A 26905-nucleotide genomic window follows, 5' to 3' on the forward strand; every position below is an offset into this window, starting at 1 on the left:
AACAAACTTTGCTTAGCAACTAGCTAAAAAGCTTTTATTTTGAAACTCCTACGTTGAGGTGACCCGGATGTATTGGATGTTAGCACGGCGGCTAAACTGCGCTGTGTACGCAATTAATGTAAATCGAAAGCAGCAGGTGGCCACTGGTCGCTTGGCTTTATACTCTAGGCTCTTTCACCCTTTTTATCATAACTTCGATATCGGCCCTCGTTGTTTCTCAGTGTTTCCTACGCATCTAGATTATTCTTGACTTTGGCTGGTTATTCACAGTGTGTGTTGACTCGCTTTGTACCACCACGCGTAGGCTATGATGTTTTTGCGTTCGCTTTTACGGTACATACTTCAACAGTAAAATATAGGGATGCCACTTTTAACCTGATCACTGGTTCTGACCCGATTGGGTGCATTAAAAAAAGTAACTTTTTTTTTCTTCGGGGCAGCACATGTAGCCTATTCTGCTACGACATGTCTGCGCACAAAGGAGAGACGCAATCCCTACGTTTCGGCCAGGTGGTGATCGGACCTCCAGGTTCGGGTAAAACCACCTACTGCCAGGCCATGCAGGAGTTCCTCACCCATCTCGGACGCAAGGTAGTTGTGATAAACATGGACCCGGCCAATGATGGACTACCGTACACTTGTGCCGTGGATATCTCCGAGCTGGTCACTTTGGATGATGTCATGGATGGGCTGAAGTTGGGGCCCAATGGCGGGCTCCTCTACTGCATGGAGTATGTGGAAGCCAACCTGGACTGGTTGGAAAACAAGCTGAAGGAGCACCCGGACTGTTACTTCTTGTTTGACTGCCCTGGGCAGGTGGAGCTCTACACACACCAAAATTCAGTGAAAAACATCTTCTCACAATTGGGGAAATGGAATTTCAGGGTGAGTTCATTCATCCAGAGGTTGTTTTATGGCATTGAAAGTTGATGTCACTTTTGTTCTTTTCTTTGTGTTCAGCTAACATGTGTGCACCTAGTGGACTCTCACTACTGTGCGGACCCAGCCAAGTTCATCTCGGTACTGTGCACCTCGCTGTCCACCATGCTGCATGTGGAACTCCCTCATGTCAACATCATGTCCAAGATGGATCTGATTGAGCAGTATGGTAAACTCGGTAGGTTTGTTATGGAGTGCAGTATATAAAAAGTACAGTGCAGTTAAACCTCTGAGGTAAGATAATAGTATCTATTTAGTACAGTATAGCTCTTTTCCCCATTAGGACGGAATGTGGGCTATCTCAGCTGATTTTGAGAGACCAATGTGAAACAACAAAACACGCTACCTAATGACGGGTCATATGGTTGCATTTGAGTCTTACTGTTTTGAATGTGAGTCTGCGTTTCTTAACGTTGGGTGTGTCGTCTCCTCATCTGTTAACACACATTGTTGAGGTTGATCTTACTTAAGTGTTGCAAAGGCAAAGTAAACCAGTTAATCTCATGAGTTGGTAGCCTAGATACACAGAAGTCTCACACTTTAACATTTAAATTTTGGGTAATTTTTGGGACATATTTTTCCACAAAATGTTGGGTTCATGGGCAGTTGTCTAATTTTACAGAGTCAACAGTTTTGCTATTAATTCCATTATAGTACTATTTTCTCATTCAATGTCTTTATTCTTCACTAGCATTCAACCTGGACTTCTACACCGAAGTTATGGACCTGACGTATCTTCTCGACCACCTGGCTGCAGATCCCTTCTTCAAAAAATTTCGCCATCTAAATGAAAAGCTGGCAGAGGTCATTCAAGATTACAGCCTCGTCTCGTTTGTCTCTCTCAATGTTCAGGTATTTCCCCCCCCCTCATACATTTCTAGTGATATACTGCTGAAAATGTTTTTCCTCATTTTATATTTTATACAACAGGTGCCTCAATATTTTTTACATTTAAAAATAATAGTAGAAAATTGAGTCTTGACATTTTCTTGTTTGAAGCCAGAATATACAATTCAATAAATACAAAAAAATCCCACTAACTGCAATAAAAAAATAAAATAGAACAGTTTAATATGTAAATGAACTTAGTAAAAAATTGTCCAACATTTCAGTATGAAAATGACACAAAGTGTTGTTTGAAGATTTAGTTTAGTGCTCAACATGTCTATGACATGCTGCTTTTTCTGTGAGTGCTGGTTACCACGGTGACCACTGTTACTCAGTTTTGTAACTTAAGACATAACCTGATTTTAACTTTGGGTCTGATGTAGATATGGTTACTATGGTAACACCCTCACGCTGGACCCGTTGTACTCATGTGTCAGTTGCATTCTCCTCACCCATCAGTTGCTATAAGTTAAGACGATTGTACACTCTGACTGCAGGACAAAGAGAGTATGATGCAGGTGTTGCGGGCGGTGGACAAGGCCAACGGCTGCTGCTTTGGAGACCTGGAGGAGAGAAATCTTCAGGCCATGATGTCAGCTGCCGTAGGCGCAGACTTTCAGTTCGGCTCGTATCCTTTTCTAGCAGCTCTGGTGACTCAGTGCTGACTCATGTTGCTTTAATGAACCTTCACCATTTACGGGACTGAAAAGCAGACCGTACGAGCTTGAGTTTCATGACGACCGTAAGGGAAAATGTTTAATAAACGCTGCTAAGTGTTAACGTTTGCCTTAACAGCGGACTCTCCAGCACTCTTGGAGTTCAGGAGCGGTACCTTGAAACCAGCGGAAGGACCGTGGAGGAGGAATTGATGGACCTTTGAATCAAAAAATGTAGAATGATGCCTGGCCTCCAATTCCGAACCCCTTCGTGGAAGCAATAGACACACACACAGCAATGACATTTGAAGGACATGTGTTTTATTAAAATATGTTTTAATAAAATGTTAATGTAATGCACTGGGATGCTTGATGAGAAAAGTGTGTCCTTTGGGATTGCATGTGCGCTTTCCTCCAGCGGGTGGCAGCCGACGTGCTCCCAAACGGTGGAGTCTGCTCTCCGAAGGGCTGCTCCAGCTTTTCCCTTCAGCCAGAGCAGAAAAATTAAGTCAGGCGGGGAGAGGAAGCCACATTAAATCTGTGTTTCTGCACAACTGGCCCTGTGTCTGCTCTTTGGGATGGAAGACCCTCAAACTCTCCTTTTACTCTTTTCACCACTACTGTTGTAATCTTATTTTAACACCCACTCCTTCGAATACTTAACATTTAACATCTCACACTTTGCATAAAATATACCTTATAAAATAAGCATCATCCATACACATTTTATGTGTCACTAAAGTGGAGCTAAATAATTCCTGAAATGACACCGCAACGTGGTGAAGATGTTATTCTCGCCTGCAGTCGTCCATGCATTGAGGGGGTGTGTCAGGCACAATGTTAAATTGTGTTCCGATGTTTGCACATGTGATCAACTCATTGGTACCTCCTGTCTTATGCCCTTTTTCCCTTAAGCCCCCTACAGGAAGATGTGTGTCTATGAAAAAGAGGGAGAGTTGTGAAGTAACAAATGGAATTGTAATCACTTAATAATAGTAAATAATAAAAGAAAAGAATGGAGTTCGATATGTTCGTGCATTTCATCCGTTTAATCAGCAGCTAGTAGTCTTCTGCACACGCACACACTTCTCATCACACCCCTCCCCTGCTGCTCTCTGCGTTTCATGGATGCCACAGTCTTTGCTTTCACTGAGGACAAGCAGGCAAAAAAACACACACCAAGTGTCTGTTTTTCGATACTTTTTGAAACTGTCCACGCTTGCACTAACACCTCCCCTCAATCCCTCTCACCCAGGCTGCTAGATAAGGTCTGGCTGACTGTTGGTTCAATGTTATTGGGGTGAGAGAGGCAGAGAGCTGCAGCTTTGCCTGCTCCCATCCCCCACACTGCACAGCACTGAGAGATCGACAGAGGGGAGGAGGGAGGGAAAAGAGGGAATGTGCATTGCTAGTCTCTAATGCTGCAAGGCTTCCTCCTTCTGCTGTGTGGGTTGCATTAATACAGCAAAAACAAAAAAAAAACAGCGCGGTAAAAAAAACAAAAAAAAAAAACATGAAAGCATTCACGTTCATGTGGTAATTGAAGGGAAAGACAGCATGTATTCAAACGTGAAGACTTAACAGAATATTTACACTGTTTCAACAGTGCTGATGATGTGTGATTTATTTATAGTTGAACACAACTTGTATTAATATAAATTGTTCGTTATTGTAAAGTGTAATGCAATATATTCGCGTTCGATATTACTCGAGAAAAGACAATGAGGACGTCGGAAATCCGGTCCATCCTTGCTTGCAGGGTGCGATCCGGTCCGGGTTTTGCGTCCCCCCGCTAGGCTCAGTAAAATGGCTGTATCTAACGAAGCCTCGTGTTGGTTGGGCTCGCTCCCTGCCTCTACCCGGGCTCAGTAACACAACTCCCACAACAATTTCTCTCGTTTTTTTACGCATTGTATGGAGCGCCAGTCATCTCTCTAACCCACTGACGGAACCGGAACCAAGGGGTGGCAGCCGGATTCGGTCCGGTTCGCGGGTGGGGATGAATCGGCACCGGGATAAATGGTTCTAAACAATTATTCATGTTCCATGCTAGCTTTTGATTGTGACTGACTCGCCGAGAGAGGGAGAGAGGTGGGGGGTATATCATGGCCGCTCAGGTCGCCAGCGCCGCCACTCTGAACACAAGCCCGCCTTCCGAGCTCAAAAAGCCGGATCGAGAGCCCAAGGAGGACACGGTACCGGGGGAGAAGCAGTCCGAGAAAAAGCAGCCCGGGTTGGAAGGCGAATCGCCGGGCCGGGGGGATCTGCAGGACGGCGCCGACGCTGGAAATGCAGGAGGAGGAGGGGAGCCTGAGATGAAGAACGGGAATGGGAACCCGCCCAGAGCTAACAATAATAACCAGAATGACACCGTTGGACCGGAGGGAAACAATCACCCGGGTATGGTGCACCACCACAACCCCGCTTTCCCTCCACCGTCGTACGGATACAGTCAGCACTACGGTCGGGCCCCTTTTCATCAACATGGCGGACAACAAAGCCCTGGCATGGCAGCTGCTGCGGGTCCGGCCGTTCAGTCCGGCAACATCATGGACCCTTACCAACCCAATTCGCATGACTTTTCGAACCACCAGTTTAACAATTACAGCCCGTTCCCCAACAGGACTCCGTACCCGGGCCAGGCGTACGCTATGAACTCGCCTCGCAGTAGCCAAGCGCCGACAGCTGGGGGGCAGCCAGCTAAGCAGCAAACACCATCGGGAGGACCCACAGCCATGGCTGGATCTTACAATAACCAGAGATATAACATCGGAAACCCGCAGCCTACATCCACGCCGACGCTCAATAAGCTCCTGACGTCCCCGAGCTCCACACGGGCTTATTCCAGCTACCCGTCTAGTGACTACACTAGCCAGGAGGGAGCTAGCAAGGGAGCAGCAGACATGGGCGCTAGCGGTCAGTATGGAGGCAGCAATCCGGCTTGGCAACAAAGAAGCCATCACCCGTCGCCTATGAGCCCGGGAAGCGCCGGGCAGCAGCTAGCTAGAAGCCAGGTAAAATCACAGTACAACACGAACGCCATGGCGTTTTTTTCCACGTCTCATTCCCTCCTCCTAACTAGTTCACAACGTAGTAGGCCAGCCATTGTCTGCTACACTAGTTCGCTAAGACTCTAAAATGGCTGCCTCTCGTGTGTGTGTTTTCCCCTCATAGCAGCCCGTAAAACACTCGTTTTCCCGTCGTTTCGAGCGCTCTAAATCGGCACGACAGCGTGGCGTGATGACGAGGGAAGTCGTCGAAAGTATACAACGTTGAAGACTTTCGCCGAGGCACGAAGGCCCGACTTTGAGAACAGCTCGAATCCTCATCGAAGGGGCAACGGTTCGTTTCAACCCCTTCAGCACTGCCACGCACACCGAGCTAAATGTTAACAAAATACACAGTTTGTGCGATTTGATCACAAGATTTCGACATACATACTGTAACTCGATGTTAAAGTTGCTTCAAGCCGTTTGTAGAATCTAGACTTGTTAATTTTCCGTATGAATTTGGTTGCTATGGCGGAAGGAATGCTGTACACTCCGAATCAACCTCGTTTGTTAGATAACTGTCCTCTTGCTTTTTCCAGCTTCAAAGAAAACCAACTTAAAACGCCGTTATAACATGTCACTAAAATGACGTAAATGTTTGCAACGTGACCGCCTATCTTGAGTGCGGCAGGGATGCTTGTTGTTGCCCGTAAACGGTCAGAAGGCTCGGGCCACATAAAGCGAGTCGCTGCAAGGCTACTGCAAGATTGCAGCGTGCAACAGGGATTTGAATTGTGGAGGTAAAATCGTGCTGTCAAAGCCAGGAGATAGTTGGTCTCGGGTTGACATGCTAGCTCCGATCTGATTGGCTCCTCAGCGGCAGCTCATGGCCATTTATAATTACATGTGATGATGCGAGGCAACGGTTTCTGATAAGAGCAGCGTTGAATCATCTCAGGGTCACCAGAGGTATAAACTAGCCTGTCCTTTTGGTATTTCTCACCAAGCATTTCAAATGCTGGCTCTAATCATTGATGCTATGTGTTTTTAAATTATTAACTACATACTCAAAAGTGTTAATTATATGCAAGACCCCCAAAATCTCTTTAATTGCTTATATTCTGTGCCGCAATGGGCGATGTAACAATTTAACAAATTGTGTATATACTTTGTTACAGTACTTAAGTGGATTATCCCCACATTTAAAAACATATGATTTTAAAATCTTGGCTTTGTCAAAACAGGCTTGCTATATTTTCAACCTGCACGGATGATGACACAACATGAAGATATGATTAACCAAAGTTGATTGAGATCTTGGGGCTTAATGGAGAGAAAACACCGCACATTCATGTTACAGAGGCAGGGGAAGCAAGATATTCCGCATGTATGGATTGCAACTGAACACCAATTTTTGACATTGAAAAAAGTGTTCTAATCTAACAAAAACACATAGAACTCAGGTGTATTTGTTCATTTATTGTTCATTATTAACACATTGTTTTGATAACCAAAGCCTGAGCCAACATAGCAAGCTACCAAAACAGCTATTATATGGTTTTGATAGAAAAACTTAATTTTTACTTTTTGCTATTGCAATTTTGAAAATACCCTAAGTAAATCTCAGTCTGTATGACTTGCTTGAGTTGAATCAGTTGATCAAATTACCTTTAATAATTTTTTTTTTATGAAACTCATTTATGCGAAGAAAATCATGTTGATGATTTCTACAATAAGGAAGCATACACAAAACACCGCATTTTTATTTCTGTATATCTTGCCCACAAATGATCTCATCTACATAATTCCATGAAAATCACAATGTCACTAGTAAATTATTTTTAGGACAGGCCTGCTGCTACTCATTTGGCCCTTGCCTGATGCCCGTGGGCACAATGTGGTGACTAAACAATGTTTCTGGTTAATTCAATGGAATCTTCACTGAAAAAAAAAGTCCTCTTTTAAAAAAAAAAAAAAAAAAAAGGACAATTCTTAAGTGACCCCGAACATCTGAACAGTATTGTTAGAAATTTTATTTGTGTTGTAGGGGTCCCTCCCGTCTCACAGATTACATTTTATAAAATATCGGTATGTTATATATTTGCATACATGTTTTTAAATACTTTGTTTATGCTGAACAAAAACAAGATGCATTTTAGGATAGCTCCGCCTACAAAGATGTGAGCATGTAGCTGCTGTCTGGTTGGCATGCCACACAAGTTTGACTGCAAAGAATTCCCCCCCCCAGTCCCCTCCCTTAAGCCAATCAGAAAGCAGTCCACCATCTCTCACCCACCATGGGAGTTTGTCTTATGCAGATTAGCCATGTGCTGCCTTTATTTATTTCAATTCATCACGCGGCATCTGCAAAATGTCACGCACGGCATACTGTTTGCAAAAAAAGAAGGTTGTTAAGCTGATGAGGCTTTTACTCCAGTACATTTGGGAATTCTCTTGTGGTAATGTAATACGATGGCCATTTTGGAGGGGAGTTGTTGCATTCTAAACAACCAAATAAGTTGAGTATGTATCGAAATATTACTGTTATCAGATCTTGAGTAAGTCTGTGCTTGTTCCCTTTTCATTCCCGCCTTGTTTTGAAAGTACTTCCTTAATTTTTGGTGTCATTCATCTTGAGCCAAACTGCATTCTCCAGGATAAAAAATACTTGGACAAGGCTCAAAACAGGAGCACAGCTGGGAAATGTTTGTAATTGGGCAGACTGCATTGTTTACTAGTGAAATTACAGGGGGGAAATGTTAGAAATTATTTCAAAATATTAGTTTTACATATTTTATCAATTAAATTTCTTTTCTGTGCAGTCTGAGGCACACTATTGAGGTCCATTTATTTTTTGCAGAACACTTAAAGGAATGCTTGACTCATTGAGCCATTTTCAAAAGTAAAAATTTACTATTTTGTCAATAATTAATGTGGTAACTTCATTATTTTTATATACAATTAATATCTTTGAAAAGTATTTTTTTTCTACTTGCTGTCGACTGAAAATGACATCACCTGTGCTGAGGAAGTAGGCAACAACCAATCATGTCTGTTTGCTGACCAACCCCAGAAAACAGGTGAACCATGATTGGTCGTTACATACTGTACTTCCTCAGCACAGGTGATGTCATCATCAGTCGACAGCAAGAGGAAAAAAAAAAATAGTTTTTAAAGGTATTAATTGTACATGAAAAATAATGAAGTTATCAAATGAATTCTGGACAAAAGATGAACTTTTCACTGCTGAAAATGGTTCAATGAGTCAAGTATCACTTTAATTAATGTCAGAAAGTTCAATAAACCTGTTGCCATCCATACAACAGAATAAGTCATGTTCCTGCTAGTAATAGATTTGTGTTCAGTTCCACAGGCCCAGATTTCACACAATTCCTGAGTAAAATGAAATCAGACCATAATTTCACCATTCATCCAGTTTGTTTGGCGGTGTGCTGTGAGATTTCCCAATTGGTTTCATAAAGGCAACAACAATGCATCTGACTCAAATGTGCTGAACGTCATATTTTTGCTGACTTATTTCCCATTCTTGCGAATTGCAGCCGCCTGGCTCCATGGACCCAATGGCGAAAATGAGAGGGCAACCATACGGCGCCAGTAGCCCCTACAGTCAGCAGTCACAGCAAGGACCTCCCACAGGGCAGCAGGGCCCTGGATACCCTGGCCAGGGTTATGGCCCCCCAGGTCCTCAACGATACCCAGTTGGCATGCAAGGACGAACTCCTGGAGGCATGGGCGGCATGCCTTATGCTCCACAGGTATACTCTTGCTTGGATTCTCATACGTTCTACGGTTTGTTTGTTTTTTAAGTTGCATTCACTAGGGCTGAACTATTAGTTGCATTTGCAATAAAATCACGGTTTGACGGAAAAAAAAATCACACATGATATCACAATTGCAATTGTTGGAGAAAAAAAAAAATTGCAATTAGATTATTTCCATAATCGTTCAGCCCTCGTGCTCACAATGTTTCTTGTGTGCTAGATGGGGTCTTATGTACAGCAGGGACCAGGAGGATATGCCTCACAGGGCCAGGGCCCATATTATGGTCAACCCGGTCAGGGTCCCCACCCAAGCCAGCATCAAACCCCCTACTCTCAGCCCCAGCCTGGACAACCAGGAGGTCAAGCGCCTTACCCGGGGCAACCCCACCAGCCGCCGCCGTCGGCGCCACACACCCAAGGAGGATCCCCTTATCAGCAGCCTCATATCCCCCCACAATCCCAGGTTCCGCCTCAAGGCCCCGCGCAGTCCCAGCCGCCGTATTCCCAAACGTCGGCCCCGCCGGCCGGCCAGTCTCCGTACCAGCAGCAGGGGCAAGGCGGTCAGGCGCCCCAGCAGCCGAGTTCGCAGGCTCCGCCGGGATCACAGGGACAGACCAACTACCCGGCGTCCGCGCAGCCGCCTCAGCAGCCCCCCTCGCAGCAGCAGCAACAGTCACAGACACCCCAGCACTCGCAGGGCCAGTCTGGAGCATACCCGCAGAACCCTCAGCAGCAGCAAGCACATCAGTCACCTTATCAACGCTTTCCTCCTGCGCAGCAGCAGGTGAGGATCATTGTGGTAATCTTTGTTTAGTTCACAAACGTGTACATCAGAGAATGTGATGTCATTTTTACATTTTTTTTTTTTTTTTTTTTAGGAGCTTCCCCAAGACTCATTTCAGTCCAGTGCTCCACCATCTTCGCAGCAAAAAGGTGCTCCAGAGGACAGTCAGGGTCGTCCCTCCAGCCTTCCGGTCAGTCATGTATGCATCAGTGCTACAATTTTTTTCCTCCACTCATTTCTCTTGTGCTGTTCCCCTGTAAACAATATTTTGCTCCTGTGTGTGTGTTCTTAAACTATTATTCCCAATTCATTAGTTTATGGCATGTAGTAAATATTACATGAGAGATTTTCCCCTTCAAACCTTGATAACATCCTTCGCATTTGGCCACTCAAAAGATGCAGACATGCAAATTAGTAGCCGACAATGTTATAATGTCCTGAAAATGTATTAATGGCTGGAACTGAAAAAATAAAATTTGCACTTGACTCAATCAAAAAAATTAGTAAAACCCAATCATGTAATAATTTCACCAATGTAAAAAAAAAAAATTCTGACTGATATTCTAATAATTTTTTTAACCGATTATATTGTTTAAAATTTATTACATTTTCAGGTCCTTTTTTTTTTTCCCCTCAAAACTGACAGATTGCGTTATGGAGGTCATTGTTGGAGTTATTTGACAGAGTTGAGTTATTCTGAATTGATTTATTTATTGTTCCGCCAACTCTGCAGAGCCCAAAGTAAGCTCCGCCCACTTGTTTGGAAGTGCTCAGCCGCAAAGACTTCTGGGAGTGCTAAAGTTCACAGTTAAATGTACCTGTCATTTTTCTGAACGGCATGGATCAGTGGTAGAGTGGTTGTCTTGCAACCCAGAGGTTGTGGGTTTGATCCCGTGCTATTGTAACCAAAGTATCTTTGAGCCAAGATACTGAAACCCCAGAATTAGAATTTTAGTGTTATACTAATGGGACATGTGGCACCCTATAATGTAATATATTCTTGAAAGTAATTTTATATTACATTATTGGATTAAGTGTAAATTCTATTACATTTTCAGGCGTTATTACATTTTCAGGAAATTATTACATTATAGGGTGGTACAGGCATCACACTGCATTTGTGACATTTTACTTCCTTTATTTCTTCCTCATAACTATACCCCAAAATATAATAGCATGTAATTCAATAGAGCTCTTGTATCGGAGTTCATTAGACAGTTTTACATAAAGTTGTGGCTGGTGAGTGTAAGAATGCAGTGCTTGTGTTTCTAAGAAGAGGCAGACTGAATGGGTTAGTAATCAGAATGTACTCTAATAACTTCATTTTCCCTCGCGCACTTCCAGGACCTGTCGGGGTCCATTGACGACCTGCCTACTGGTACAGACGGTGCCCTGAGTCCCGGAGTCAGCACGCCGGGTGTTTCGAGCAGTCAGGGCGAGCAGAGCAACCCGGCTCAATCGCCCTTCTCACCTCACACGTCTCCCCACGTGCCGGGCATCCGAGGACCTTCGCCTTCCCCGGCCGGTTCCCCGGCCAGCGCCAGTACTCCTCGTGCTGGACCGCTGTCACCTGCCAACATGCCAGGTGGGCTGTTTGCTTCAGATCTAAAAATGTTTGGATTATGCTTTTTTTTTTTGTCTGTTTTTTTTTTTGTGTGTGTGTGTTTTCTTGTAAATTAGAAAAACTTTGTAGTAAATGTAGATATGGTTTAAAGTACATGGATGTAGTTTTTTTTTTTTTTCCTTTCACATTTTGCCAGGTTGTTGTAGCTCAACTTTCAGTCACATTAATAATTAACCAAGTCATGATATTAATTTTGTTTAAAGGCTTGCTGACCTAACTCCGATATTATTTTCCAGGCAACCAGATGCCTCCAAGACCATCAAGCGTGCAGTCAGATGGTAGCCTTCACCCTGCCATGAGCCAGTCTCCTCTGGCTCCGGACCGAGGTACACTGTGTATCATGGAGTCTCATTGTGTTTACTTTCACTTATTCTGAACCAGCCCCGCCGTCTCTTCTTTCACACCACTTTAGGGTTTGTGCAGAGAAACCCTCAGATGCCCCCTTATGGTTCCCCACAGTCAGCTTCTGCGTTGTCACCACGCCAGTCCTCAGGGGGACAAATGCATCCTGGGATGGGTCCATATCAACAAAATAACTCCATGAGTGGATATGGACAACAAGGGGGACAATATGGGCCCCAGGGTGTGTTTCTGACTCTCTCTCTCTCTCTCTCTCTCTCTCTCTCTCTCTCTCTCTCTCTCTCTCTCTCTCTCTCTCTCTCTCTCTCTCTCTCTCTCTCTCTCTCTCACTCTCTCACTCTCTCACTCTCTCTTTCTTTTTTTTTTTCTTTTTTTTTTTTTTAAACATAGGCACCTAGAGCTGTCATAATTAATCGATTAGGGCTGGGCGATAAGACCAAAAAATAAACTCTTGATTCCCTCCCCAGTCATTCATTCATTAAAATTATAATCGGATAAACCTCCTAAATTTAAAGGTCTCATTTATTCAAAAATAAATCCTGTTCAAAATGTTCAGAAAATAATAATTTATCATCCAAGACTTATGCAAAATTCCAAATCACAATAACACTTGGATGTAACGGAACATAAAAACAACAAACTCGATTTCTTGATTTAGCAAATTTTCAATGGTTTGACTTTTAAAATGGTCATTAATCAAATTAATTTGATTTATTGCCCAGCCCTATAATCGATTAATCAACAGGTAATCAATTATCAAATTAATCAAAAACAATTTTAATAATTGAATAATCATTTGGAGCTATTTTTTAATTTAAAATTGTCCAAATGCTTTGATTTTAGCGTATCAACAGTAATTGTTTGCTGATTTCGATAATCCTTCTTAAAAGAAGGATTATCTTCTGTGTTTAATCAAAATAAGACATTTGCAAACATCTATTTTTACTTTGGAAAACAATGACCGAACCGGTAACAATAGGACATCAATCCCCATTTTTTTTAATCACTATACGAATATTAAGTATGAAATAAACACCAATCAGCAGTTACTAAACATTAATCAAGGAAAAAAATCTTTTGTAATACACTTCAATGCAAAATTAAAATGAATCTGATTAGTCGATTAATCTAAAAATATTTGAAAGTGACAGCACTAGAGGCAATTAACCTTAGTTATCATGTTGGTTGTTCATACAAATTAAATATGTTTGTCCTGACATAATTAAGTAGCATTTTGAAGTTTCTATGTGGCCATTTCTCTTTTGAAAAACCCATTGGCTCCATCCCTCCAGCACACAGGCAGAGCATAGCAAGCTATCGCTGCTCCCTCCCTCTAACTCTGTTGCTGCTATTAATAGCTGTGAAGCAGAAAGTCAGCTGACGTAGCAGAGCCTCCTGTCAGTAGAGCTCAGACTGTGACGAAGGCTTGTTGCTCGGGGAACGTAGCTCTCACTGCTAGCGCAGTGTAGAGAAAAAAAGTGGGCCTCACAAAGCAAAAAATAATTATTTGTAACTTTAATTTTCAAACACAGATTTTGTTCCAATGATTTCTGATTGATTTTGTCAAATGTTCTTCAGGTTATCCTCGCCAACCTGGCTATGGGAACATGCCCAATGCCAATTACCCTGGGACGGGCATGGGTCCAATGTCAGGTCAAGGTGGGGGACAATCGTATACCGGCATGCCCCCAGGAAGGATGCCCCCAAATCAAATGGGAGCGCGTCCTTATGGCCCCGGCATGGGTCCCAACATGGGCCCTAACATGGGCAACATGCCATCCCAGGTTAGCTCAGCTATGTGCCCCCCTCCTGGCATGAACAGAAAACCCCAGGATCCTGCAGCCATGCAACACCCCGCCTCGAACTCGTTACACAACAGGTTGGTTGATGACTTATTTACTTTCAATAATTATTCCATTACTAGACACTCAGATTGAAGTCTGGGGGTGTGCAACCAAAACCTACGCTGAACCCATCTTTCTTTTACGGAAACGTGCTATTCGTGTCATTTGCGGTTGTGGATACAGAGACCACACTAAAACATTATTTATACAACTAAAAACTTTAAAATTTAATGAATTGAAGGAGTTTAACTTATTCTGTCCCAGCCATTTTCACAGAAGCAATCCCCTTCACTTAGGGCTGTTTTATTGGATTTTAACTGATTTTGCAAGGCCTACAGAATATTGTGCTCTATTGCTATAAAAACATGGAACCTACCAAAAGAAATATTCTTCTTTCGCCAGGAAAAAAAAAAGTGTATTTCTGCCTGTTTCCATTGTGCAGCAATTAGCATTAGAATATAGCTAAGTTTCATCATTATTCACAAATCTATTTAGAATTGTGAGTAATTTAGCTTTTTTTTTTTTTTTTTTTTTTTTTTTTTCTCCCCCTCCCCAATATGGCCCTGGTTGATCTCTGCTCCCATCTGCTGGCCGTTTGTGTAATAGCTACCATTTCTTCAACCACTCTTTGGAGTTGGGAGGCTGCATCAAAGCCTTCTGTATGCTCTACCATAAAATAAAAAAAAATAAAAAAATGTAAATACGTCTTTGGGACAAATAGAACGTATTTATATGTTTTTGGGAGCAAATGAGTTAACCACCTTAAAATGTATAAAATGCATGAAATTTTACCAGTCAAAATACAAATCAAATTTATAAACAAGGGAAAGTACAAAATTAAGAGGATTTTCTTCTTTCTCTCCCCTTTCATTTCTTTTACTTTAAAGAGTGGAATAAAAATGTGAATTGAATTGAATTTGAATTCTTCCACATCCAGGATGTCTGGTTATCCTAACATGCCTCCAGGCATGATGGGCTCTGGCCCACCTTATGGTCCTCCTATGAACAACATGCCCGGAATGATGAACACCCAAGGTGGATCCCCCTACCCCATGGGGCCAAACATGGCCAACAACTCGAGTGGTAAATTTCACAGATTGACTGCACTTGGACTACTTAAAAGCCATGCGATGAATTTATTTCAACCTAAATGTGTCTAGGTATGGCTCCCAGTCCAGAGATGAACAATAAAATGAATAACAAAGTAGATGGAAGTGGAACGCCCAAGCCAGAATCCAAATCAAAGGTAAACTCACGATTGCGTTTGTTTAATAGTGTTTTTAAAAACAAAAGCAATAAGCAGGGTTTCCACTTCTTTCCACCGAAACAGAAATCAAATTCCTCAACGACGACCAATGAAGCTATAACGCGTCTATATGAGTTGGGACCAGAACCCGAAAGAAAGATGTGGGTGGATCGTTATTTGTCTTTCATTGAGGAGAAGGCTATGGGCATGACCAACCTGCCTGCCGTGGGACGCAAACCCCTTGACCTCTTCCGGCTGTATATATCGGTAAAAGAAATCGGAGGCATGGCACAGGTAATGCTGAGTGTGTATCAGTCTGAATGTCATTCCTGCGGATTTTTTGTCGGATTATAACACATTGTTGTGTGTTTCTCAGGTGAATAAAAACAAGAAATGGCGAGATTTAGCCACATCCTTGAACGTGGGTACATCCAGCAGTGCTGCCAGCTCGCTGAAAAAACAGTACATCCAGTGTTTGTACGCCTTTGAGTGTAAAATCGAGCGTGGCGAAGACCCTCCTCCTGAGATTTTTACGGATAACAAGAAGAACCAAACGGCAAAGGTCCAGCCCCCTTCGCCAGGTTTGAGCTCCGCTCATGCATTTTCTACCTGAAAACAAAGCAATTGCCTTGTATTTCCATGTCATGTAATTGATGCGCCATGTCTGTCTGCTCTCTCTACTTTCAAACTGAAGCGTCCCTCTGCTCCACAGCTGGGTCGGGTTCTCTGCAGGGCCCTCAGACCCCCCAGTCGACCAGCAGCTCCATGGCTGAGGGCGGAGATTTGAAACCTCCAACCCCAGCCTCCACTCCTCATAGCCAGATGCCCCCATTGCCGCCTGGTTCCAGGTGATTTTCTCATTAACGTTATTAGAAAGCTTCAAGTTTTGTTTCCCCCCTTTCTATTCACTCACTCACGCTCACACACAAACATGGTCTCCCGAGCGGGGAAGCGAACCCATGCCGCCACCCGGCTTTTAAAAGCGGTTTAAACATTTTCATTCGCATGTGTCCCATCGGGTCTTCATAAGCACATGCAGTTCTCTTTTTCATTTGTGAGCCGCGAGTAGCGCTGCTAATAGCCATGTAGCATTATTGCTAGCAGCGCACCACAGTGTTGTTTTTATTCATTGTGGTTCGAAGCCTGCCGAAAAAGCAACATGGGTACGCATGTTTTTCATAAAATTTTGAGTTTTAGAAACAAGGTTTTGGAACAAGAAAAAAAAAACATTTAAGGCAGATTAGTGTTAATTACGTCAACAAAAACTAAACAAAATAATTTCGTCAACACATTTTTCACCAGACTAAAACTATCAAACAATAACTGTGACTAAATCAGCATGCATTTTCGTCAACTAATGAAGAAGAGAGGAAAAGTCCTTCACTTAATAAAAACTGGACTAAAATCTATGGACATTTTAGTTCATGAACAAAAAAGTGACAAATTATGAATCTTGTCTCCCTTTCGTGACACACAGCACAAACACATGGGACAGACAGGAGGTGGATTCACTGTGAAAGGTAAAAAAAAAAAAAAAAAAAGTCAATTATAGTTACAACTTAACATGAATCCAACGGCTATAACGTTCCAAAATAATGCTAACGTGACTGCTAACTCATGCTGGCTAACTTAGTAGCTCATAGCATGGAGCCATACCTAGCCACTGTCAAGTGTGTCAAGTTTTTTCCATCCAAAAGATGAGAACATTTTATGTGAAATAGTTTTATATCCAAAAATAATGCGGAAAAATGGAACTCATATCAAAGCAGAATGCAACTGCTCATGTGTGGGAATTGTTTCGATTCATCTATTATACCATTATCATTATAATCGTTGAAAAATTATATGCCAACCGCAATATTATCGTTTATTACAATAATTTCTGGGGCAATTTATCACCAAGCAAAATTTCATATCACGACATGACTACTTCAAGTTAATATTGATATTGATAAATGTATTTCCATCATCTTTGCCCACCCCCCTCTTAGAAGCAGTGTTAACGTCCAGGACCCCTTTTCTGAAGGAAGCGACCCTGCTTACCCACGTAAAAACTTGACACCCAACTCTGCCTATCAGTCTGGCATGAGCACCCCAGACATGCAAGGGCGCATGGGCCCCTACGAACCCAACAAGGACCCTTTTAGCAACATGAGGAAAGGTGGGACACATTCAATAGGTCATAAAATGCTTCCCTAATTACAACTGCTCGGTTAATTTGCACTAAACTGGTTTTATTTGCGAATACATCTTCAGTCGGGGAGCAGTTTCTTCCTGCTAACCAGGGCCCGAACAGCGGGGTGGGCGACCAGCAGCAGACACCGCCACAACAGCAGCAGCAGCAGCAGCCGCAGCAGCCACCATTCAACCGAGGACCACCCGGGGCCATGGGCACGATGCCAATGGGGCCTAGACAACAGTATCCTTATGGACCAGGCTATGATAGGAGGTAAGAAAAACTGAATGCTATTTAGAATTTTAAAGGTCATTAAATCCACTTAATGATAACTAGAGGCTAATTTCCTTTGTGGGTCAGGGAAAGATATGTAATTAATACGCCATCTTAAATTGACAAAGGGATTTTCTTTCTTTCCACTCATTTGTTTTAATTACCCCTTGAGTCATTATACTGCTTTGATAAAATGTGCACATCTTTTTTTCCCCCAACTATAGATTTTAATTAACAAAATAGAATGGTGTTTTAGGGCTGCTGGATTATGGAAGAAATAATAATCATGATTATTTTGGCAATAATTAAAATCATGATTATTCAAACGATTATTTTTTGGTACAAAACAAGGTAATGTTTAAGCATTGAAAAATATTAAGAACAAAAAATAGAAACACTATAATTATGTAAGTTCCTTTTGGACTAAACAGAATTTATAATAATAACAACAACAGCAACAACAATTATTATTATTTTTTATTTTTTAAATTCCAGTGTTTAATGGTGATTATGTTCTTTCCCAGATCTGAGCCAGGAATGGGTCCAGAAGGCAACATGGGATCTGGTGCTCCTCAGCCAAACTCTATGATGCCTGCCAATGCCGACACTGGGATGTATTCGCCAAATCGCTTCCCACCACAGCAACCCCGGTTGGTTAACAGAACCTCTTTATCTCTAATGCAATACATTTGAATTTTGAATACTATATTTATCCCAAATTCATCCTTAGCTTTGGTCTGATCCATACAAAGGAATATGTGGCTGTGGCCACACTGGGGAAAAAAAAAAAATCATACTCCCCCAAAAGTAAAGTGGAAATTTTAGGAGAAGTGTATACTTTTGGGAAAAGTAATAATCTAACAGTAGAGTTGTATTTTTGTGGAAAGGGGCATATCACTGTCAAGTCAAAGAAACTGTTGTTGCTTTGTGTGGCACTCATTATTCATCTGCTTTACCAGATAATCTGGGTAAAATGAAAAAAGAAATCATGAGGACTGATTAAAAAAAATGATGTAAAGGCTGTAGAAATAAGTGAACATTTGGAGAAATGTTTTTTATTTTTTTTATTTTTAAGTAATAATAATAATGTGGGACATGAGGGAACTTGTTTTTGATCGACCCACTCCTAGAGCATGTGAGCTTTGTCCAATGAATGCACAGCGTCTCCCTGTGCTAGAGATGGTAAATACACTTATTTTTTGAGGAGAAAATGACCAGCTTACTATCAAACGTTCTAACCGGTATCAATTCCCTTGGAAAACCTACCCCTTGATAACTATCAGTGCCATAGTTATGGTATCTAAGAAAATCTGCCTAGCTAGGAATTGTCAATGTAAACAAACATTTTTTACACTCTTGTTTGGCATGTAAGCGATCCGTACTTAAGTTTTAGTCATTCGCATGCCAGAGTCACCAAGCGTGTGACATGATGATAGCGGTGCATATGGTGTCGCTTAAGCAGCAACGCTGCTCAACAGGACTAAACGGTCACACGGTGTGCAGATTTCTGTAGCTTGTTTTCATGAGTGGCCCAAATGTTTGCCACCAGTTTTGCTGCGATGCAGATTTGTGTTGCAGGTGCATGGCATCGCAATGTCGGAGATGGAATGACCTGTTGACATTTTGAATTTCATATGTACCTGTAGCCAAAAAAAAGCGAAGTATGGAGAGTCTTTCACGGAAGAACTGCAGTCAGTAAATGAGGCTCTTAACAGTATTGTCATGTTATAGCTACAGTGGCGAGGACAATCTGATTGAGCTTTGACAATTGCGCCAGGTTGTTTGTGGTTCAATTAAAAGAAATACAGTGCATACAGTATATCTGTCTCCCAAAACATTTCTGATAAGAAAATCAGGATTGTAAGTTTTTCCATTGCAGCAAATCGGTGTATGTTCGAGGGCCAATTGCCTAGTGGGTGCGTCTCAATAGCCGACTTTTTTTTCCCCGGATTTGTCCAGTTCAGTTGTTTGGCCGCATCACTCTGTGAGCGATGCGCATTATTACCTTTGAAAGGTAATAAGATTACACAAACGTTGGGTAAAATCAAGTTAAAAGAAACCTTTTGTCATAGCCCCTTTAGACCCACATTTTTTCTGTTTGCAAAATTTCTTATTGTCTTTTTTTTCTTTCTTACTTTTTTTTGGTGCTGATTTTGACTTATTCCCACATAACATCATGGAAATATGTTTTTGGGGTTATCTCATGTTTAGTTGTTATAGTGGACGCCATGATAATGAGGCTGTAACGTGTCGTAAACTTACCAAGCTTATATGCAACATTTCTTACATGATCATCATGCAAATCAATGTGATTGTGATTGGTTAGTTAATATCCAATCATGAACCAGAAGTGTTGACATCATCCAAATTTTGTGTTTTATAGGTTTAGACACAGTATGTCATGTCCACTGGGACCCTCTATGGGGCTGAAGGGTTTAAAAAAAAAAAAAAAGACTGTGTATACTTTGAACTAGCATTTGACTGCATCATACTAATTATTTTTTATTTGTCAATATTTGATATTTTCATGACCAATCTGATGTTGCAATGTAACATTTTGCAGACATGATTCCTATGGTAATCAGTATCCTGGACAGGGAACGCCCCCTACTGGCTCCTACCCTAATCAGCAGTCTGGAATGTACCCACATCAACAGCAGGTAACAATTGAACTATGCTGTGCAAACATACATCTCTCACAACACTGAAATCAAACCTTATTGTGCGTATTTATAACACTTTTAAAAATGAAAAGCTAGGTTGTATGTGTGACTCCATAAATGCTCAATTTGTATAAGAATTGTGTCAAGTCTCACTCGTCTCCTTCCATGTGTAGGGCTATAAGCGTCCTGTGGAAGGAGGCTACCCTCCTTCAAAACGTCACGAGTCCGAGTACAGCGGGCCTTTCCCAGGGGGGCAACCACCCCCACAGCAACAACAGCAAGGCGGCGTCCCGGCACCCTCTTCGGGACAGCAAGAGCCGTACAATCAATACAGTGGCAGCGGACCTTACCCGGGCTCTGACCGCCGTCCCCCTGGCCCGGGCAATCAGTTTCCATTTCCCTTCGGCCGTGAACGGATGCAGGGAGCCACCGGGCCCAATTCTCAGCCCGCCATGCCCCCTCAGATGATGCAGTCAGGCCCAGAAGGCCCTCAAGGGGGCATTTGGCAGGGGCCGCGAGATATGAACTATCAGAACTACCATGGCAGGCAAGGCGGTCCCGGGGGCCCGCCCCAGGGTCCGGGGTACCCTGGCATGAACCGCTCTGAAGAGATGATGTCGTCAGAACAGCGCATGAACCACGACGGCCAGTGGGGCGGTCAGATGGGCCCACGGCAGCCGCCCTATGGCCCTGCGGGGCCGGGTCAACCCATGCCTCGTTCTGTGCAGTCCAACTACCAGCCCCCCCAGGGCGTGCAGAACCACATTCCACAAGTATCCAGCCCAGCCTCCATGCCCCGCCCTATGGAGAGTAGGACATCGCCAAGTAAATCCCCCTACATGCACGGAGTGATGAAAATGCAGAAGGCCGGCCCTCCTGTGCCTGCCTCACATATAGTGCCCTCTGCAGCGCAGTCACCTTTAATAAGACGAGACATGCCTTTCCCCATGGGCTCTGTCGAAGCTTCCCATCCTGTTCTGAAACCTCGCCGCAGACTCACCATGAAAGATATCGGTAAGAAGGTTGTTTCTCTGTGTGCAGTTTGCATGCGTTCTCTCTGCGTGTGGGACTTTATCTTATAAATACATGTTAAGTTGAAAGGGAAGTCAACACAAAAGAAATTATCTTCAATAATGTGTTCTATCCAGTCCCGCTCGTCTTAAATACGATATTGTAATTAATTGTGTTTGTGGAATAAGAATTAAGCAGCAAAATCCACCTGTTTTTATGCATCTCGGGACGTCCATTTTGCCACGTGCTGTCGACTAAAAATGACATCACAGTTCCTCGGGTAACGACCAATCACGGCTCAGCTTGTTTCTGAGTTTAGTCATGTGATGTTTGTAAGGTGAGCCGTGACTGGTTGTCACCATGAGCAACTGTGGTGTCATTTTCAGTTGACAGCAAGTGGCAAAATGGCCGCCCACTCAGATGTATAAAAGCAGGTGGATTTTGCTACTTGAAGGGGAAGTAAACCTGAAACATTTACATTTCTTGATAATAATTTTATATGTGACCTCACTAGTCTAAACATGACATTCGGATTTATATTACCTGTCTTCTGAAGCTGGGTTGCGATTGGTTGTTACCCGAGACCTGAGCAACTGTGATGTCATTTTCAGTAGACAGAAAGTGGCAAAATGGCTGCCTTCTGATACTGATTTAAAAAAAAATAAAAAATTGCTGGATTTTGCTGCTTAGCTCATATTTCACGAATGCAATATTAACCAGAATACCGTAGAACATAGTGGTCAAGAATTTTTTGGGGGGGTTGACTTCCTCTTTAGTTCTTATTCCATAAATGCAATATTAATCAGAATGGAGCATTTCTACTAATTGTGTCATATACAATAACAATGTATTGTAAAATGTTTTGGGTTGACTTTCCTTAAGTTAATGAGATTCACAAATTGGAATGTGTGAATGATTGCTAGCCCTCTGCCCAAAGTCCAGCACCCTGATGAATGAATCTCAGAGTGTTATAGCATTTATGTATTTTTGTTTTAATACTTAGGAACCCCAGAAGCCTGGAGAGTCATGATGTCATTAAAGTCTGGTCTATTAGCTGAAAGCACCTGGGCTTTAGATACAATCAACATTCTTCTCTATGACGATGGCAGTATTTCTACATTTGATCTCAATACGGTAAGACTTTTTATGATTTGTCATACTTATGGCACAAGTGATTATGTCTAATATTTTATTATACGTCTTTCCCATTAGTTGCCTGGCCTGCTCGAGTTGGTGGTGGAGTATTTCAGACGTTGCCTCATTGAGATCTTTGGCATTCTGAGGGAATACGAGGTGGGGGACCCCGGCCAGAGGACGCTGCTTGATCCTGATGCCTTGAAAGAACTGGTGGATGGCATAGAAGAAGAGGAACCACATGCAGAAGACATCAATCTGGAGGATGACGAGGACGAGGATGAGGAGGAACAAGACGGCGAAAGGCCACCTCATATAAAACAGGAGGACGAGCACAGGGAATGTTCCGAGTCACGAGGAGGGGACGAGGACAGACCATGCAAGGGATCTTCATCCGACCAAACTGACTCATTGCCGTCTTCGGCCCAGGACAGACCCAAGCAGGGCAGCAAGTTTGATAAGTTTCCTATCAAGGTGGTACGAAAGAGAGATCCGTTTGTTTCTGCGCAGACCAACCATCACGGCAGACTGCAGGAGTTTGACAGTGGACTGCTCCACTGGAGTGCCGGGGGAGGAGACTCAACGGAGCACATTCAGACCCACTTCGAACCCCGCAAAGACTTCTTGGACCGCCGACAGCGAAAACCCGTGCCCCAAAGTGTGCTGAAAAGGCGAATCCGTGAAGAATTCCTTGATTATAGCTTGCCAACAGAGGAGGACAAAAAGAATGAGGATAAAGATGGGTCCAAGGAGTCATCCTCCTCAGGGAAAGCCGCCGTCTCGGAGGACAGCCCCGCCCTCACTAACGAGGAGGAGACCAAATCGGAGGCCAAAACGGCTGAGCAAAGTCACCAAGAGAACAACAGAACCGTTCTGTCTGTCGTCGGCGTTTTAACACATCAGGTCAATGCCATCCTGGAGGATGAGCCTCACAGCAAAGATGAGGGGCCGCTCGTCTCGCTCGCGAACTGGCAGGATTCATTAGCCCGCCGCTGCGTTTGCATCTCCAATATCATCCGCAGCCTCTCTTTTGTTCCGGGAAATGACCACGAGATGTCCAAACATCCGGGGCTGCTGCTGCTACTGGGGCGCCTCATACTGCTTCACCACCGGCACCCCGAACGCAAACAGGCGCCGCTCACCTACGAGAAAGACGAGGACACAGAAGAGGGGACGGGCCAGAGGGACGAATGGTGGTGGGACTGCTTGGAGCTCCTGAGGGAAAACACGCTGGTCACTTTGGCGAACATCTCCGGACAGCTCGACTTGTCCGTCTACCCCGAGAGCATCTGCCTGCCCCTGCTGGATGGCCTTCTCCACTGGGCGGTCTGCCCTTCGGCGGAAGCCCAGGACCCCTTCCCCACCTTGGGTCCGCACAGCGCTTTGTCCCCGCAGAGACTGGTCCTGGAGACGCTGAGCAAGCTAAGCATCCAAGACAACAACGTGGACCTCATCCTGGCCACACCGCCGTTCGCCCGATTGGAGAAGCTCTACGGGAATCTGGTGCGGCTGGTCGGGGAGCGGAAGGTGGCCGTCTGCAGGGAGATGGCGGTGGTCCTGCTGGCCAACCTGGCCCAGGGCGACGCCATGGCAGCCCGGGCCATCGCCGTCCAGAAAGGCAGTGTGGGCAACTTGCTGGGCTTCCTGGAGGATAGTCTGGCGGCCACCCAGTTCCAGCAGAGCCAGAGTTCTTTTGTGCACCTGCAGGGGATGCACTTCGAGCCCACCAGCCCGGACATGATGAGGCGGGCTGCCAGGGCGCTGCATGCGTTAGCCAAGGTGGATGAGAACCACTCGGAGTTCACACTACACGAGTCCCGGCTCCTTGACCTTTCCGTGTCTCCCCTCATGAACTCGCTGGTCTCTCATGTTATCTGTGATGTACTCTTTTTGATTGGCCAGTCCTGACAGCTGTAGGGAGCCGTGGCTCCTCTTCTGGGAGGGGGGCCCTACCCCCCCTTCTTCCTCGCTATCCTGGCTTGTGTGTAACAGGGCAAGGAACATTTAAAAAGTGACTCTTATTTATGAAAACCTTCAGATTCCATTTTCTGAGCCCTCCCCAGGGCATCCTTGCTCCGAGACTGTCGTCGCAGAGCTGTGCTGGATTACATAACAGAGAGAAGCCACACCAAGTGACACTACGTGCGAAATAAATGCCAACTGGAGAGCAGGGCGCCGCCACAGTTGGGAAACGGTTCTGCACTTGGGAAGGGCGCGGAGAAATACTTTTTAATAAAGATAAATAAATAAATAAATAAATAAATAGCTGAAAAACAAAAACTGTAACCAAAGTTGCTGTCTCGTTTACAGTGAGTTTGGGAGACGCAGTGTGCCCTAAGCTCTCTTCTGGAGGGCACAATGAGTCTGTAACTGGTTGGGGGTCGGAGGTGAAGCAGACTGACAAAAGTGGCCTACTGGTTCTAGTTGCTGTAGTTGGATTATCACCAGTCAGCCCGACCGGCAGCCAAACGCTGTCGATAGACACCTTCACCGGGGAGGCCTGTGCAGTGTGCAGTAGATTGTAGGACATTTTCTGTACCGTACTGCTCTTGAGTGACAGCGTTCCGTTTCACACGGAAGCGGACGATGCAGCGCAACTAGAGTTTGGAGGTCATTATAGTTTGGTGTTAAACAGAAAATGGCTTTCTTCCCCAAAGTATCAAGAACACCCTTACCTCCTCTTATCCCTTGATTGTATGAATACCCTTATGAAAAGAAATCACCTCTTAGGACTGGTTTTCAACTTCAAATACAGCTTTGCTGTGGTGTATATATATAATGTTGTACATTACACTTCTTTCTGTGTCTGTCTGTGTCACTATTCTCACGCATATTATTGGTGAGGGATGGAGGCTGACAGCAAACCTCCACTTCCTGCTGATTAGACCCACTCCTCTGGTCTCCCCACAGCTCTGTAGTGCAACAGACAGCTCCGACCTGTTGTTTCCTGGTACAACACAAACTAGATGAAGTACACATTTGACAATTTTTCTTCAGTCATGGATTCTTCATATTTGTATTTCAGACTATGTAGCTAAGACATGTAAATTCCCCCTTTTCCCTTTTTTTGGCTCAATGAATATCATTTATTCAGTATGAAATCTTTATACTATATGTTCCACGTGGTAAGAATAAATGTACATTAAATCTTCCTATGCTGTTTCATGTCTTGTCTTCCCTTTTATTCCTTCTTTTTGAATAATGATTTTTATCCACATTGTGTTAATGCAGAAGTTATTAAAGGTCAAAATCTTTTAAGTTGTGTACAAATCTGAAAACGTTTAAAATGGCAGCAGCAGTCTTTGCAATAGAATAGACAGATTTTCCTCCGAAGATAGACTGTTTGCAATCTACCGAAACACAAAATTATGTAATAAATTATTCAAATTTAGTAATCTGCAAACAAGTTAAATGTCACTTGTCACAGTGTTTGGGTTATATATTAACTTAGAATTGTTATTTGCTGCAAACCAATAAAAGGCAAATGCTAACAAATTAAACATGACTTGGTAACAGGATTAATTAAACTATCTTTCTACCTATTGGTTCTATCTCATGATAGTAATTGTTGTATAAAGAGAAGCAACAGGTTATGGTTGAAAGGCACATAAAGGCAAGGCATACACAACACAAGATTACTCAGTTCTTCACATAATTGAAAATACTTAAAAGCATTTACTAACTAATACAGACATTTGAAAGCAAAAGAAACAAATTAATCTAGATATGGAAAGGAACTCCCATGATCCAAAGCATACCACATCTTTGAAGTTTTCTGACACAACCACAGGGTTTATTGACTAAATATGACATTTCTGCTATGTACATGGAATGTGTTGCAGGGATGCTATCTTTTTAGAAAAGAACATAAAATGATCCAAAGCATACCACATCGAGCCATCTATAACTAAATGATATGTCTTGGATCATCTGTGACGGCATGAATAATGCCCGTGCATGAGATTGTACAGAGCGCCACGGAAAAGAATATCTCATGAGCCAAAGCATACAACATCATGTATCTAAGGTGTGTCAAACGGATCTTAAACATATGATTCATCTTCAGTAGTTTTTATTTTATTTTATTTTATTTTATTTTATTTTATTATTATTTTTATTTTTTTTAAGTAGTGTAGTACACAGTGCCACCTGCTGGGGTGTACACAGACTTACAATAAATACATTATCATTATAGTGTATTATCTGACTGAAATTATCACAAGCGTTAAGTTAAAACATTCGGAGGTGTGTGCATCCCGAACAGACTTGCATAAACACGTTTTCATAATCATACTTGTTCATGTGTTCTACTTGTTAATGAGCATACGATTTTTTTGTGTCTATCTGTTTCCTACAGTATATTCGTGTAAGTAAATGGGTGAAGGGGAGGCATTAACTTTGTGCGCTTTGTAGTATCTTCATAAAGTTAAGTCAGTTTACTTGTATCATTCTGTTGCATGAATTTACCAGGCAGATCTGCCACGTCCAATATGGCGGACGAGCTGACGTGTCGTAGCAACGTGCCTACTTAATCG

General features: G+C 43.2%; 2 protein-coding genes and 1 long non-coding RNA gene across 10 annotated transcripts; 2 read left to right on the plus strand and 1 right to left on the minus strand.

The window, feature by feature from the left end:
- The first annotated feature begins 55 nt into the window (after nucleotides 1–55).
- Nucleotides 56–2843, plus strand: gpn2 (GPN-loop GTPase 2). The gene is made up of 5 exons (XM_077526018.1): nucleotides 56–885; nucleotides 961–1117; nucleotides 1631–1791; nucleotides 2325–2455; nucleotides 2635–2843. Exons 1-5 carry the CDS (start codon nucleotides 466–468, stop codon nucleotides 2705–2707), a joined length of 942 nt encoding a protein of 313 aa, XP_077382144.1. The 5' UTR covers nucleotides 56–465; the 3' UTR covers nucleotides 2708–2843.
- On the minus strand, nucleotides 2783–6240 carry LOC144021831 (uncharacterized). The gene is made up of 2 exons (XR_013284190.1): nucleotides 5925–6240; nucleotides 2783–2967 (listed from the first exon to the last, which is right to left on the minus strand). It is a non-coding gene; the product is annotated as an uncharacterized LOC144021831 (long non-coding RNA).
- On the plus strand, nucleotides 4275–25522 carry arid1aa (AT-rich interaction domain 1Aa). 8 transcript variants are annotated; one of them, XM_077526010.1, is made up of 20 exons: nucleotides 4275–5497; nucleotides 9034–9249; nucleotides 9476–10039; nucleotides 10134–10238; nucleotides 11384–11624; nucleotides 11900–11989; nucleotides 12076–12246; nucleotides 13602–13902; nucleotides 14805–14950; nucleotides 15028–15113; nucleotides 15198–15407; nucleotides 15490–15694; nucleotides 15808–15961; nucleotides 17105–17274; nucleotides 17370–17562; nucleotides 18087–18212; nucleotides 20126–20222; nucleotides 20399–21239; nucleotides 22240–22370; nucleotides 22449–25522. In XM_077526010.1, the coding sequence occupies exons 1-20, from the start codon at nucleotides 4589–4591 to the stop codon at nucleotides 24276–24278; spliced, it is 6786 nt and encodes a 2261-aa protein (XP_077382136.1). In that variant the 5' UTR covers nucleotides 4275–4588; the 3' UTR covers nucleotides 24279–25522. The 8 variants fall into 8 exon arrangements, with proteins under 8 accessions (XP_077382136.1, XP_077382137.1, XP_077382139.1 ...); XM_077526011.1 differs by having other exon boundaries at nucleotides 17108–17274; XM_077526013.1 differs by having other exon boundaries at nucleotides 15826–15961.
- Nucleotides 25523–26905: the final 1383 nt, after the last annotated feature.

The sequence above is a fragment of the Festucalex cinctus genome, chromosome 7 (assembly GCF_051991245.1).
Source record: "Festucalex cinctus isolate MCC-2025b chromosome 7, RoL_Fcin_1.0, whole genome shotgun sequence".
In the NCBI taxonomy this organism is placed as follows: domain Eukaryota; kingdom Metazoa; phylum Chordata; class Actinopteri; order Syngnathiformes; family Syngnathidae; genus Festucalex; species Festucalex cinctus.

What these genes read in the sequence shown, in the direction of transcription:
- gpn2 (XM_077526018.1), top strand. Translation starts at nt 466, where the DNA reads ATGTCTGCGCACAAAGGAGAGACGCAATCCCTACGTTTCGGCCAGGTG. An exon ending in TTGTCTCTCTCAATGTTCAG is followed by an intron (nt 1,792 to 2,324) that starts GTATTTCCCCCC and finishes CTCTGACTGCAG; the next exon opens with GACAAAGAGAGTATGATGCA. An exon ending in GCAGACTTTCAGTTCGGCTC is followed by an intron (nt 2,456 to 2,634) that starts GTATCCTTTTCT and finishes CGGACTCTCCAG; the next exon opens with CACTCTTGGAGTTCAGGAGC.
- arid1aa (XM_077526010.1), top strand. Translation starts at nt 4,589, where the DNA reads ATGGCCGCTCAGGTCGCCAGCGCCGCCACTCTGAACACAAGCCCGCCT. An exon ending in TTCCTCCTGCGCAGCAGCAG is followed by an intron (nt 10,040 to 10,133) that starts GTGAGGATCATT and finishes TTTTTTTTTTAG; the next exon opens with GAGCTTCCCCAAGACTCATT. An exon ending in CCATTGCCGCCTGGTTCCAG is followed by an intron (nt 15,962 to 17,104) that starts GTGATTTTCTCA and finishes CCCCCCTCTTAG; the next exon opens with AAGCAGTGTTAACGTCCAGG.